The sequence below is a fragment of the Pezoporus occidentalis genome, unplaced genomic scaffold, assembly GCF_034315485.1.
Source record: "Pezoporus occidentalis ecotype Australia unplaced genomic scaffold, CSIRO_AGI_Poc_V1 ctg38, whole genome shotgun sequence".
NCBI lineage: Eukaryota > Metazoa > Chordata > Aves > Psittaciformes > Psittacidae > Pezoporus > Pezoporus occidentalis.
The window spans coordinates 4,753,518-4,766,848 of record NW_026915702.1 but is presented as its reverse complement, the minus strand read 5'-3'; the positions used below and the strand labels follow the sequence as shown (position 1 = coordinate 4,766,848).

Below are 13,331 nucleotides of genomic sequence, written 5' to 3'. Positions count from 1 at the left end.
GAAAGGCTTCGCTGTCTTATAGTTCATTTTTCCTGAGCGAATAATGTACCTCATTTGGGAAAAGGACAAAAGTTTGGAAATTCAACACTGGTAACTATTCTGACATAGAGAAATACACAAATCTAGAAGTCCGTATCATTATAGGCATAGCCAGAATACATAACATGTTCGGACCCTAGCTATGTGCTCAGTAACAGCTCTTCTTAATTATGAATGTGGAAGCTGAAACAGGAAATTTGTTTTGAATATAAATCAAAGGCCTTTCAATCATTTAGTGTTTTAGCTTATCGTGTCACACTAGCAGCTTGTCCAACAACCTGTCAAACAGAATAGTTCTTACTGGGCATATTCTTGCAATCATGGAATGAATTTGCTTTGTGCTGCCACTGTTGTCTGTGAGTTTCTCTTTGAAGAAGAAGTAGATCTTGGCATCATTGGGGTCAGTGCCATCTGGGATAACATGAGCATCCACAAAAATAGGCTCTGAAATGAAACAGTATACCAAAAAGATGAAACCAAAAGATGTATCAGTATAAGCAATTAATGATTTGACAGTTAGTGACTGCTTCAAGGAAACATCATGTAATGCATATAGGGATACTGCTGTGCCAGTACTGCTCTAGCCTTATGTCGATATACACCAGATAACACCAGGTAAATGGCTTCTTGCTGTTAGACCTTCAGTTTTTGCATCCTTGCATTTTATCTCACAGAAGATTTTAGAAAAGTGATTTAAATGCAGAAGCAGAAGTATTGGATTACTGCAGAGATTCAAAGACTTGGAGAAAGAAGAGGCAAGAATCAGTATGTTATAAGGGGCACTCAAGAAAAGCCTCATTGAGGCAAAATATAAAATTAAACTGTTAAAAAGACTCATTGGAAAAAGAACAAATAAAATAGATAAGTAAGAGAGGAAAACAACACGGAAAAGAGAAGCAGGGTAGACAAATGCTTGAACTGCATCTGAGTTCCTGACAGAGGTCAATAAACATAGCAAAGTGTACATGCATAATACAGCAAAGAAGCACTAAAGAGAAAGCAAAATAATTTATATCCTTAACAGCAAGCACATAATGGACAGTGGAAAAGTCCTTCTTTGTCTGAATGAAGTGGACCATCTTCCTGCATGAAGGCTATAACTTCTAATTATCATGCAAGATTGCTTGATTGGTTGAAATCCAGTAAAAATCTTGAAATAACCCGATACAAAGGATGGATGTCTGACAGAAAACTCAGTAAGACTCCAGGATTTTTCTGTTCACATTGCCCATTCTCAATGGCAACAGCAGAACAAAATCTTCCCTTCACCACACCGAGCTGCAAGTGGTTTGGCCCACTAAGAGCATCCCGTACCAAACATGGGTAAATAGGAGCATGTGAGGATAAATGTTTAAGAGGGATTGCAGTAATGCCTCCAGGCATATGCCAGCCTCACTGGCAAGAGGAGAACCAGGTTCCTACACTGGCAGGTTTACACCACTCAGGGCTTTTGTGAGTTTTCCTGCAAAGCAATTCAGTCCTGCATTTCATCTCCTGCTAAGCCCCGAGCCCTAACCTGGCAAGCCCACCTATGTGGCATTGCACACGTCTCCCAGAGCACTGCTGCACACATTTTGAATGCAAGTGGTGGTGAGTCCTCTGAGGTATGTCAGTCTGAATTGAGTCCTAGAATCATGCATTTAATTTAAGGCAGTATTTGATGCATTACGGGTAGAGAAGGCACTTCCCTAGAAGTCAGACTGTGTGACCACTTGCCATTTGACAAGTGCCATTGCAGTTTGGTTGAACCCTAATGCAAAAAAAGCCATCAGTTGATGTGGCTTAAGGGCTTAGCTCATGCAGTAAACCCTTTACATCTGTGAATTGCCTACAATGTATTTACACACATTTCTTTATGGTTCAACTTCATAAATTAAATTCAGAGAAAAGCTCTGTAAAAGACAAGCCTTTTGTTTTAAAGAAAACAGAGCAGGATCTCTGTGAAACCCATTAAAAGGTCTGGTAAAACAAAGGATCTCACCACTCAGCCACTTGGAGTTGTGCTGGTCAGTTCGCACTGCATTCCTCCTGGTCAGACTCCGAAAAATGGCCGCATCCGTCCCCATGAAATCAATATACATTCCTGAGAAAAGCTCCTCATCTGCAAAGAATTGAAACGGAAGGGAAAAAGTAAACGCATTGCTATGGCTTTTGGGAAAACCATATTTACAGATCTATTTTTATTTTAAATTCGTCAGCCCTTTATTTACACAGGAGTGCATACAGATAAGTTTTGGGTCATGGGAATGGGAGTTCCCTCTGATTTACAAAGACACAATCTAGAATGCACAAGAATCATCAGATTTTTCTTAAAGACTTTAGGGACCTGCATAATTAAATGCAGCAGCAGAGCTGCATATGTGGTGAACCTTTCTTTGATATGAAGTTTGGCTGCTCAGCTTTCACTGCAAAGGATCACTGGAAAATCATCCTAGTGTTATCAAACAGAATCACGTTCAACTTTTTAAGTACATACTTCAAAAAGCTTTTCTTTTGTTATGGAAGTAGAGAAAATGACTGGGCTGAATTTATTGCTGGTGTAAACTGGCACAACATCTATTGCAGTCAATGAGTCAGCGGCAGTTTTTACCAACAGTATTGTCAAGGCTGCCCCAGCCAGCCTCAAGCTGACTTCAGTATTGCAGAGGCCAGACAATCATATTATTGAACTTTACTCTGAGTAAGATGAAGCAACAGTTGTCCCCTTTTATGTGCTTGATTCTAAGTATAGGGTCATTATGTTTGAACAGAATTAGACACGCAACTCTTACGTGAGCAGAACCATGAACTTTTGCTCCCTGTGCAGGGCTGAAAACTCAGTCCATCAGTTAGGATGCATATCTGTATTTGTGTGCATAAATATTCCTATACATAATTATAATCATAACTACATATACTATCATTTTCTACTCAGTAAATAACCAAGCAATTTCTACTGACTAATGACAATGAAACCCCAGAGTAGAAAACAGTAGCTAAAATAAACTCTAAATCTCAGAGTGGGAGTGGTGGCTGAATACATTCCAGTACAGCTGGGTCCTTTGATTGATGTTTTTGTCTGAATTTCTGGACTACACAGAGAGTGTGGTCAAGCTGGCAAGAGGCACAGGTTCAGAAGCGCTTGAGGCTGTTTTTATGCTCTGTGTGTGTGTGTGCATCAGTATGGAAGACTATTGGCTCATAAGAGAATTAAAACTCGAGAGATTTTGTTTTTCTGCTGTTGGCTAGAGCCTGAACTGAACCCCTGCAGCCACTCTTCTGCTCTCAACTCTCCCAGTGATGACAAGATTCATACACAGGGGATTTAAACAAAGCTTTCACTGCATGTTTGTGAAGCATTTACTTCCTGAGCATGTCCTGATGGAATGATGTTAGACCTATATTGAGTTATTACTGATTTTGTATATTTGTCTCATCACTTCAATCTGTCGGAGCTTTATTCTTATGAAATAAACTGCTTGAGAGAGATAAGGCTTATGCTTCTCACTAAACATTATGTACAGCCCTGTGCATCCACATGCACACACACTTTAACAACTGCACTACACTATGTAATTTTAATCCTATTATATATCAACTTTATTAGTTATGTCTTAAGCATCCCTAGTGTCTGCTTGCTAATCACACATCAGATGATAACCGTCAGCTTCACTTCCTTTTGGTTAAATTCTTAAACTCTGCGCAGCACTTGGTCTGCACAGCACACTAGTTCACACTACTTCTCTTTGTTACTGGGGGGAAATTACTGAATTGATGAGGTATGTCTGCTTTTACAAATATCTCAGAGTCTTGGTGGGGAAAGAGACATGCATTCTGCGCATTAGTTATGACAAGCTTCTTCAAAGCGCATTTTTCATTGCTTTGATGCAAAGGTGCTTTGTCCAGTGGTAAACTACACCAGGTTTGAATTTATTTTTATAGCATCACTTTCCTCTGAAGGGTGAATCAGCTTTCCTGCCGCATTCTAGGCTGTTGATGCCCAAAACTGTCAAGAAAATCTATCTATATTTAAAACTGGTTCTTTTGTTGTGAAAGAATTATCCGGTCTAGCAGTATTTTCCATCTTCTGAAGCGAGGGGAAGGAATTCCTCCTGCAGAGGAACGCTCAAAGAAGAGTCCAGTATATGGGCTTGGGTCCTCTCATCATAACTCAAGATGCGACTTACAAAATCTTCCCCCTTCTGGCATGGATATTGAGGCTAAATTCATTCAAGCGTGAAGTTTTTGAAGTGACTGGACTGTGTAGTAAGAGGGAGAAAGTATAAAACCCAATCTGTGTGACTCTTTGGAAAAGGAATGTGACCTTTGTGGAATAATTTAAACTTTGTAGATGAACTATGTCATGAAAGATAAGTCAATCACTAAGGAAGGTCTCTTCAGTCACATAACTGAGACATTGAGAAAGATAACATAAAGTCCACTAAGATGAACAAAGCTTGCAGAGATCCACTGCAGAAAAAAAGTCAGCTTACTATATATATAACAATTCAGAAACAATGTACCTTTATGGTGTTTTATAAAATCCAGAAGGAACAAGGAAAGGAAACCTTACTTTTCAGTGCCAGCTGATTCATTTAATAATACCAGAACAGCAGTGAGCAGCAGTGGATTTATCCATCACTGACTTTGAATAAGCATTTTCTTTATGCAGTGAGTATCTATAAACACTGACCATAGCTCACTGATGAGATGATAGAGACATAAGTGCAGCCAAGGCTCAGAGAGGTATCTAGGTAGTATTTACCTGTCTTATATAGATGCTTCAGTTCATACCTCTGAATGAAATTACCTGTCATTTTCACTAAATATATTTGCAATAAGGAATAGTAACAATAAAAAAATAATTTGTATTTCAAACAGACCATGAAGGACAAGCTATGTGACACTTCCCTTAAGCTCCATGACTTAAAACTCTAACTTTAAAGGAAGTATCTAGCACAATATGTAGCTGCCATCAACTTCAGTGGAAGCTGAAAGGCAGAAACACCATGCATTGTTCCCTTGCAAACCTGGGGTGAAATATGCAGTAGCTGTGTAGTAAGCTTTATTTACTAAGGAAACCTGAAAAATCTCTTCAACTGCTGTTCCCTTCATCGCCAAAAAACATAGGATTAGGCACATGTTTTAAAAACATGGCTTTGGTCACTAGAAGTCTGTGAACATACTACAAATGTGAAAGGTTGGGTTAAACTAAGTATATATAATGTATCTCCTGTCTGGAAAACAAACAAACAAACAAACAGTGTTTTACTGATGACTTAGGTTGCACAAAGCATATGCACCCTTTGAGTCTTCAGCTAGGTGTGCAATAGGCACTGCAGTAATTCTTTGTCATAGTCACTGACTCTAGTCACCATCAATTGACAAGAGTATCATTTTCTGGCCTTTCAAATGGAAGAAATTTGCAAAACTGCTTGGGTTTAAAGCCAATTGAAGAATGAAGAGCCTTGCAATAGCTGGTGGGCTCTACAGCAGAGATGACAACAAAAATGAAATTCAAAGTAACTAGGGTCTTCAGGCTTTCTTTCCCTGGCTACTCTGAGATTCTACAAATAATTAAATGAGACACAAGTGCTGTCTAGGATGAACAAGGTCAGAAACTGTTCAAACATAAAATGCTAGACAGGGTAATGTATAGTTGAAACCAATCCTGGGAAAAAATGTGTAAGCTGGAAAAGGCACAGTCTTTTGTTTTCTGTTTCTCTCTCTCCCTCTTCCAACAACTTCTTTCTGCGTTTCATTTGTATACTCGCCTTTAGCTTCATGCAAACCTTGGAACAAGGATGGACGAAATCCTCGTGCCATCAGCCAGACACAAGTACTGCTTCTTGGAGGCTGAATTCTGTGTCCAGCTCATTTCAAATATCCCATTAATCCACGCCATGCATGATCATATGGGTTTAGACATCAGCAACTTGGAGTATTTTTACTTACTGATCATAACAGACACCGTGTTCACATTAGGGTTGAAAGAACAGCGTCCCTTCCCTGATTCACACTTGGAGTCGATCTTGAAGACTTGTTCCTGCAAAGTAGATTTGTGTGTCACTTCTCATTTCAGAAACCATCAGATATGAAGTGGTTTTTATGCTTGACTGTTTCCAGCATTATTAATGTTCAGCACTGCCGGGCACTTTTATTGTACTATCATCAGTTTAGCTTTCCCACTCAGGATTTCATCATCTTTTTAAGACAACCTTTTCATTGCTACCCAGTTGTTTTCCAAGACTTTTGTTATAAATTCAAGACATTGAAATAAAGAATTTTCCCCTCTAGCTCAGTTATGCTTTGGAGAAGTTCACTGGTCTCTGCAATAACGTTTGTGGAGATTACTTCTGTGATTTTGAAGTTATTTATCAATTATTTGCTGAAAACACGGTGATACTTTATCCTAGTCTAGGACATTTTAATAAAGGTACTAGAACAATAAAATATATTAAATAAAAATCTCTTCTGACAACTGTAATTTAGTTTGTTCTTTACTGAGCTATCAGATCTCCGAAAATACCCTAGATCATAGTTATTTTCTTCAATACCATCTCTTATATTATGTGTACAGCCCAAGATCCATCAAGTGATAGATGATCTATCAAGCCTGAAATAGCTTGGAATTTCTTTGTTGCTTAAGAATCTGGGTATGGGGATTTGTTTATATTTTATCTGATTTATAAACTGGAAATCCATTTGGCAAAGTAGAAACAACCTGGACTACAGCCTGAAATAGAAACAGTCTGAATATCTTTAGAAAACTTGCCCATCTCTGTGTACCCCTTCATTTCTTTGTTCCTAGCAATACTGAAGAGCAAGAAGTGACTCTGGTTCAAGTCTATTACTTAAAAACAGTGGTCAGTTATGGCAGAGACACTGATCCATAGTACATCAACTCACATACCACTGTATACCAAACAAATGACTTGTTCCTAGCTTCCTATAGCAAACTTCTCATCTTTAATGAAAAGCCAAAAGACAAAATTGCAAAAACAAAAAACAAACTCAACCATCCAAACTTAAAATATTGATTTTTTGACAGAAAACCCAAGACACTGACAAAACTTCCAAAGAAGCCTTCTGTGATGTCGATGCCAATGTATCAGTTATTCGACTAAAGGCAGAAAGTCTTTATATTCGCTTTAACAATTAATGTATATCTCAGGAATACAGGGATGCCACATAGATCTCTTGAGCAGCCATACGGTGACAGCAAGTTAGAGACTGCCCCAACCTGACATACTAAGCTACAGCAGGACGTTTTCTTATTCATTACCCCTGATCTTTTTTCCCCCTCTTCTGTTTTGCCTAATTTAATAACAGAGATCTTATCTACTGTTCCAGTCATAAGCTCCCTAAAGAATGTTAAAACATAAGCATGAAGTTTCTAATGTGATCTTGGTTTTATTTTTGCTGTTGTTATTTCTAGATTAATGTGCAGCTTGATGTTAATCCATATTTACTATATTACACCGCTGTTTACCAATTCAAAATGCCCATTACTGTACTATTAAACTAGCTCCAGGATTACACTTGATTTTCATATATATTAAACTACCTTTTAGACTAAAATTAATTCCCATAGTGATTACTTTTCCTTCTGTTTGCATTTACTTTAACATTAGAATATATTTTGGTAACTAAAACCGTCATTACTAAAGACCAAAGCATCAAGTGTGCCAAGCAAGAAAATTAATTCTTTTTTAACCTCTGTTTCAATGCCCCATCAATGAAACCGCTTTTTCTGTGAGATTATGTGGAAACCTGGAGACAAAAGAGCAAAACAGGCCCAGTTCTTACAATTGTTGGATATGACTCTGACTGCTTTGTAGCTTCTAGAGAAAAACAGATGTGATTTCTAAAATATCCATTTTGCACGTGCAAAACCAGCCTTCTGTGCATGGAAAATTGTACTAAATTAAAGGTGAAATGATAAAAGCAGAGAAAAAATGAATTTTCACTAGTCCCATAAGTACTACATAGTTCTTCATTCAACCCTATTAATTAGTCATGCACTGATATACGCAGTGAGTTCAGAAGGAAATGCTTGGTTTTAAACTGTTATGCTATTGTTGGCCTGTACAGTAATAGCTTTGAGCATGCGATGCCTTCAGTCAAGTGTCTGACAGACTCCAGACGTCTGAAACAGCAGTTTATTTAATCAATTGATCATAGGCATGTAGCTATACAGACAGGCTAAGTGAAGCCAGTTCTGCTCTTCCAAGACATGTATCTTTATTTTTAACTTAAGAAATTTAACATCTTGCATCATCTGGAGGTGGAGTTTCCTGCCCTCCCTCTCCCCCCGCCCCATCTCATTTGCAAAACCCATAAAACAATGAGATTCGGGCTACAGTACTACTGTTTAAGCTGACAAAGGAAAATTGCATTAATTAGACACAAATGAGATCACCTTCCATGTTTTAAATAATTTGTCAAGAAATAGGATGATGCTGAGGAAAGCTGACCTCTGTTTCAAAATACATCCAAATAAATTAATGAATAGTCCATTAATCAGAAGGATGGATTTGCTTATTCAGTTCTGCTTGCTTATGCTTTTAAATCTTGGCCTATGAAACTCTACTTTTAGTCTGTTCATTAGGAGCAAAGGTATAGTGATTCAGACGACACACTCTATTAAGGAGGCTGATGCCAAGTAGGTATCTATCCAAAGTCACCTACCTGGAGAAACAATGATGTATCACCTCCCTAGCAACTTCTGCAGTAGTGTTGTGCTGGGTTTTGGCCAGAATTCCCAACCCACTCCCAATGAAATAGTGATGAATTTCCCAGTGTCTTCCCTAGGAGCTAGCCCAGCTTTTAAAACTGCCCTTGCATGGCAAAACTCCAGGTAGCATGCTCGGATCTTTCTTCCCAAAACATCTGCTTCCACATTGTTCAGGAAAATATACTGCGCACCCCTGTGCCTGCAGACATTAATCTGACCCAAAAGCTACTGAGGTTCTGGGTCTCAGTTAAGTGCCTTTCTTTGTCCTTCTAGTTGCTTAATTTATTACCTATTACATTTGCACAGAAACAAACATTTCACTTTCAAATCAGGAAATTTGGACAATATACTTCTGGAAACATCTGGTACTTGTGCACTTAAAATACACAGTGAAACTGAATATAGAGAAAAAAACCCAAAACTGGAGACCCATCTAGAGAGAATAAGATTTACACTGTGATGGTGAAAATTACTTTACCCCCAGCAGAATCTAATGGGGCAAAACCTGTGCAGCAGATGAGTTACCTGTACTGGGACTGCATCTAGTGGGTGTTAAGCTGAAGTCCAGCAAGCCTTCACATACCTGAGCAGTTAGCCCACTCAGGGACTTCTCCCAGGAATCAGTAACACATGGAAGTTATTAAAAGTGGACTGCATATTTTACTTTTTATCTAAATGACTATTTCTTTTCAAGTATTTCCTGGCAATATTTCCAGCAAATAGCAGGAATGAATTCACCAGACAATGTCAAAGCAGTATCAAATGTAGCCTACCATTTGGTACGACTGTGGAATTTTGGATAACCACTGTATTTGAGGCATGTTTTTTGATCATGGCCTTGCTTCTAGCTGCTAGCAGGTCAGAAATCTCTGGATCTTTGCCCTTTTTCTATTTATCATGCATATGTGGATCAGTGATTTTTGCATTTTGTGCTTTGCATAACTCTGATAGGATGCACCACAAAATGGATGGATAAAATGCAAAAGGACTTACCTCTGACCTGCGTCCTCTGTTGACATAGACACACACTGGGCTGAAGGCGCCACTGCCGCACACATAGAGGTGTGTGCGATTGTATGACTGTATCACACGCACAAAATTTCCACAGCCATGCTGCAGGGAATACAGGAAAAAAATCATTTCACATTGGCAAATGTTGTTGGATTCTGGGAGCTATGGGAATAGACATGGTTTATAATTTTAAAAGCATCATGAAAACAGCTACTGAGTGTGGTAGTCTCTAGGCTTGAACAGCTGTAGACTTCTGTTTTCTTTTCACACCATTTTGCCTAGTCTGGGAACTGGGCATTGATAAGGCAATATAGAGGAGTTACAAAGGAGTCTGTGTAACATTCCCATTTCCACACAGCAACTTGATTTTCATCCACAGACTTCTCTGTATCTTGCGTGGAAGGAAGCAGGGCCTTTGCAGGAACAGTCTCTTTTACACCCTAATTTTCTCATCATAGCTGGAGACACTTAAAAAGCAAAGCAAGCCCAAATCTTAGATCCTATTATTTTTATAAACAATTTCTTTCCAAAATTTTAGAACACTGAACAACACGAAGTTTAAAGTGAATTGTTCCTTAATACCGAAGATTAACAGTAACACCTTCAAATCAACATGAAAACTAAAACAGAATGTTAATGGCCACACAATTTCATACCACAGCATTTACAGTTTTCTCCTTCCAGCATACCCCTTTCTTCTCTTGCTCTTTCCTTTTTTTGACTATGATCAACTGTTAATTTCTTACTGTGATCCCAGAACTGCCTTCATATTCAATCATCCAAACCTTCACCACAGACATTGAGAATTGCATGTGTTCTGTGAGCACAGGATTGGAAACTGTGTCATCAGTCATGCTCCTGAAAATCGGTAGAGTTAATTTAGCAGACTGCACAGTTTATTTATGTTTAAAGGCATTCGCAGTTTTGGTTCAGCAGGAGCTGGTACTTTACTACATCTGAAAAGTAGTGCATAACTGTAGGCAGTTCAGAGTTCATAGAAGGAGTTTCTCTACAGGGAACACTGCATGCCCTCAGTTAAGTGTTAGTTCTAGATATATTTGAAAAGTCATTTAACCCAGTCAAAATACATTGTTCCTCTAAAGCTGAGGGCTGTTCCCAAATATTTCCATTTTCTCATATCCAGCTATCTTAGTTTGGCCCAAAGATGGCTTTAGTAATGTCCTGCTAGCATGTTTTTCCCAGCAGTAATGCCACACTACTGCTGTGGAAAGAGAAGAAGGATGGGTGAAGGTATACCACTAGCTTATATATGCCAGGGTGTAAACTGCTTTCTTTTCTTGCTGTCTGCAGCAAGACTTATCTAAAAGACTCCTAGATAAAGGTTTATTTCACGCTGAGAAATCTCAGAATGAAAGTCTTCCAGGATCAGGACTAGGAAATAACGTCTACATGAACAGTACTGGTACTTGGCACTTGCTACTCTGCTTTGTGTCATGGCTTTCCAAAGGGTCTATGGCAAGAACATAGGGGTGGTTATATGAATGGTTCTTTCAGGACAGCTTTCTGGGTAACCATCTGACACATACTGTGTCCTCGTGTCTCTTCACTGGTGATTTACAGACAAATAACACAAGCTGACTCAGTACCAATATTCTCTCATTTTAATCCTGTCCGTCAGGAAGACCATTTTATGATCTCCGAGCCTTTGCCCATCTCTCTAGTGTTGAACCACTGAACTCCATTTGCCATTTGCTGCATGATTAATCTGTGTACTGTGCTGTGACTCCACAACTGAACAAAGCAAGAAATTGTTATTTCAGAATATATTCTGTAGGAATGCATTCAAGAGCACCTATGCTTAGTTTATTTCCCTTTCCTTGATACCGGAGCGCTTTGTGCTTTTAAATCAGTCTGGTCTGAGGTGACATGATATAGTTGTCTTTAGGATGGTCATTTTTTAAAGGTAGATATTCACATACTACTGGTGCTTCCCTTGGAGCTGATACAAAAAAACAGTGTCTGGGGAACTCCCTTACTGTAGAAACCTGAAAGTCAGACATCTATGCCCTAGGATCTCATCACAGTAAATGGAGAGAAATAGACGTCGTACTAATGTAAGCACCTAAGTTAGCCCAGTGAACATACTATTTAGAGGTGACAATTTCTTCTCAGTAACGATAAAGGCAGCCAAAGAGGACAAAGTCAGACACCTATGTTTGTCTAGTGGTAGGGCAAACAACCACCCTATAATCTCCTGGAAAATAATTCATTGATTGCATTAAGTCCTTTTCTGGCTTCTCCAAGTATATCTATTCCTCTATAATAATCACTATTCTCTGGTAGGCCAAATGTTATCATGCATTCCATCCCTCTCCTCCCCACCACGACTTTTTATTAAATTTGAAATGCTTAATTCTTCTGAATTAATTTTCTGCTTCTACCATATTATCAAGAATACTGTTAAAACAAACTATATATTTTAAGTTGCAAGCAGTGATTTAGCATTGGTTTCTCTTTTTCTCAATACTTCAGGGAGCTTTCAATACATCACTGATTTTAGTGAGAGCAGCAGCTGCTCCTCAGTAGCTTTTTATTTCCTCTTTTGAAACTTTTCTTCTGCAGTGCACAGCTGGGATAAAAAAAATCAGTTAAAGTTGATGTACCTAGATATGCTTAACTATGTTACAGGGTATTAGCTGTACCCACAATTAAACTGTTGTAAAAAACAGAGGTTCTATCCAGAAATCTGTCCGCTAACGCAGCAACATTTAGGTACTTCAATATGATTAAAAGCTAGGAAAGTCTCACCACTAAATACCCGAGATTAAAAGTCCTCCAGAGAACCAGTACTTAGTAGGGTCTTAGGCTTTTTTCCTATGGATTACGTATTTTGCGTACTACTTGCTGCTTAGAATGTCTACATTTTTCCTATTTTTGCCCTAGAAGAATGTTATCATATCTTGGGAACATGACTAAGGCTAATACATTTTTGCATTTCAAAGAAAAGAAAATTCCTTAACCAGACTATGACAAGTTGATGATGCAACTGGCAAAATTACTATCAAATATTAATCACCATTAACATAGCTTTCTGTTTTCCCTTCATTTAGTGCAACCTAACAGGCTGCTAGCTATTGAATTTACTGCATACTTCAGTAACTAGAACAATGTAAAAAAATATATATAAAAAAAGATATTCAATAGGAAAAATACTTGGTTTTCACTATTGTAGCTATCAGAAAAGAAAGTAGATAAGCTTCAATACCAACCATAATATAGTTATTCATTAAGAAGCATTCTATTGCTCTGCATTACTCTCCACAGTAATTTGAAATAGCAGGATTACAGCAGTACTGCAACAGGCCAACCTTCCAGTTTCCTTACATTCATCAGCATTTGCAATAGATTTTCAAAATAAAGCCCACACATTTTTCCTACAGAATGGGCTCAGGTGGATTATTGTAAATGTATTGTGAATTGGAAAGAGGTGTTTCGAGTGTTCCTGCGTCTGGGGTCTTCAGGCTCCAGACAGTAAGTGCCCCTGCCTGTAGTCTGTTCCTGTGGTAAGCAGCCAGGCAGAGCACTTCCCCACGCTGAACAACAG

The 13,331-nt window shown here is 38.5% G+C and overlaps 1 protein-coding gene across 1 annotated transcript in view; it reads right to left on the bottom strand.

Moving 5' to 3' along the window:
• The window catches only part of SEMA3C (semaphorin 3C), a 122,966-nt gene that overhangs the window by 36,195 nt on the left and 73,440 nt on the right, over positions 1–13,331 (bottom strand). Inside the window, exons 5-8 of the mRNA XM_062631978.1 lie at positions 9,749–9,868; positions 5,974–6,064; positions 2,021–2,140; positions 341–483 (exon numbers count right to left, since the gene is read on the bottom strand). Of these exons, the coding sequence (XP_062487962.1) occupies positions 341–483; positions 2,021–2,140; positions 5,974–6,064; positions 9,749–9,868 (474 nt within the window). The remainder of the gene's footprint in view (positions 1–340; positions 484–2,020; positions 2,141–5,973; positions 6,065–9,748; positions 9,869–13,331) is intronic.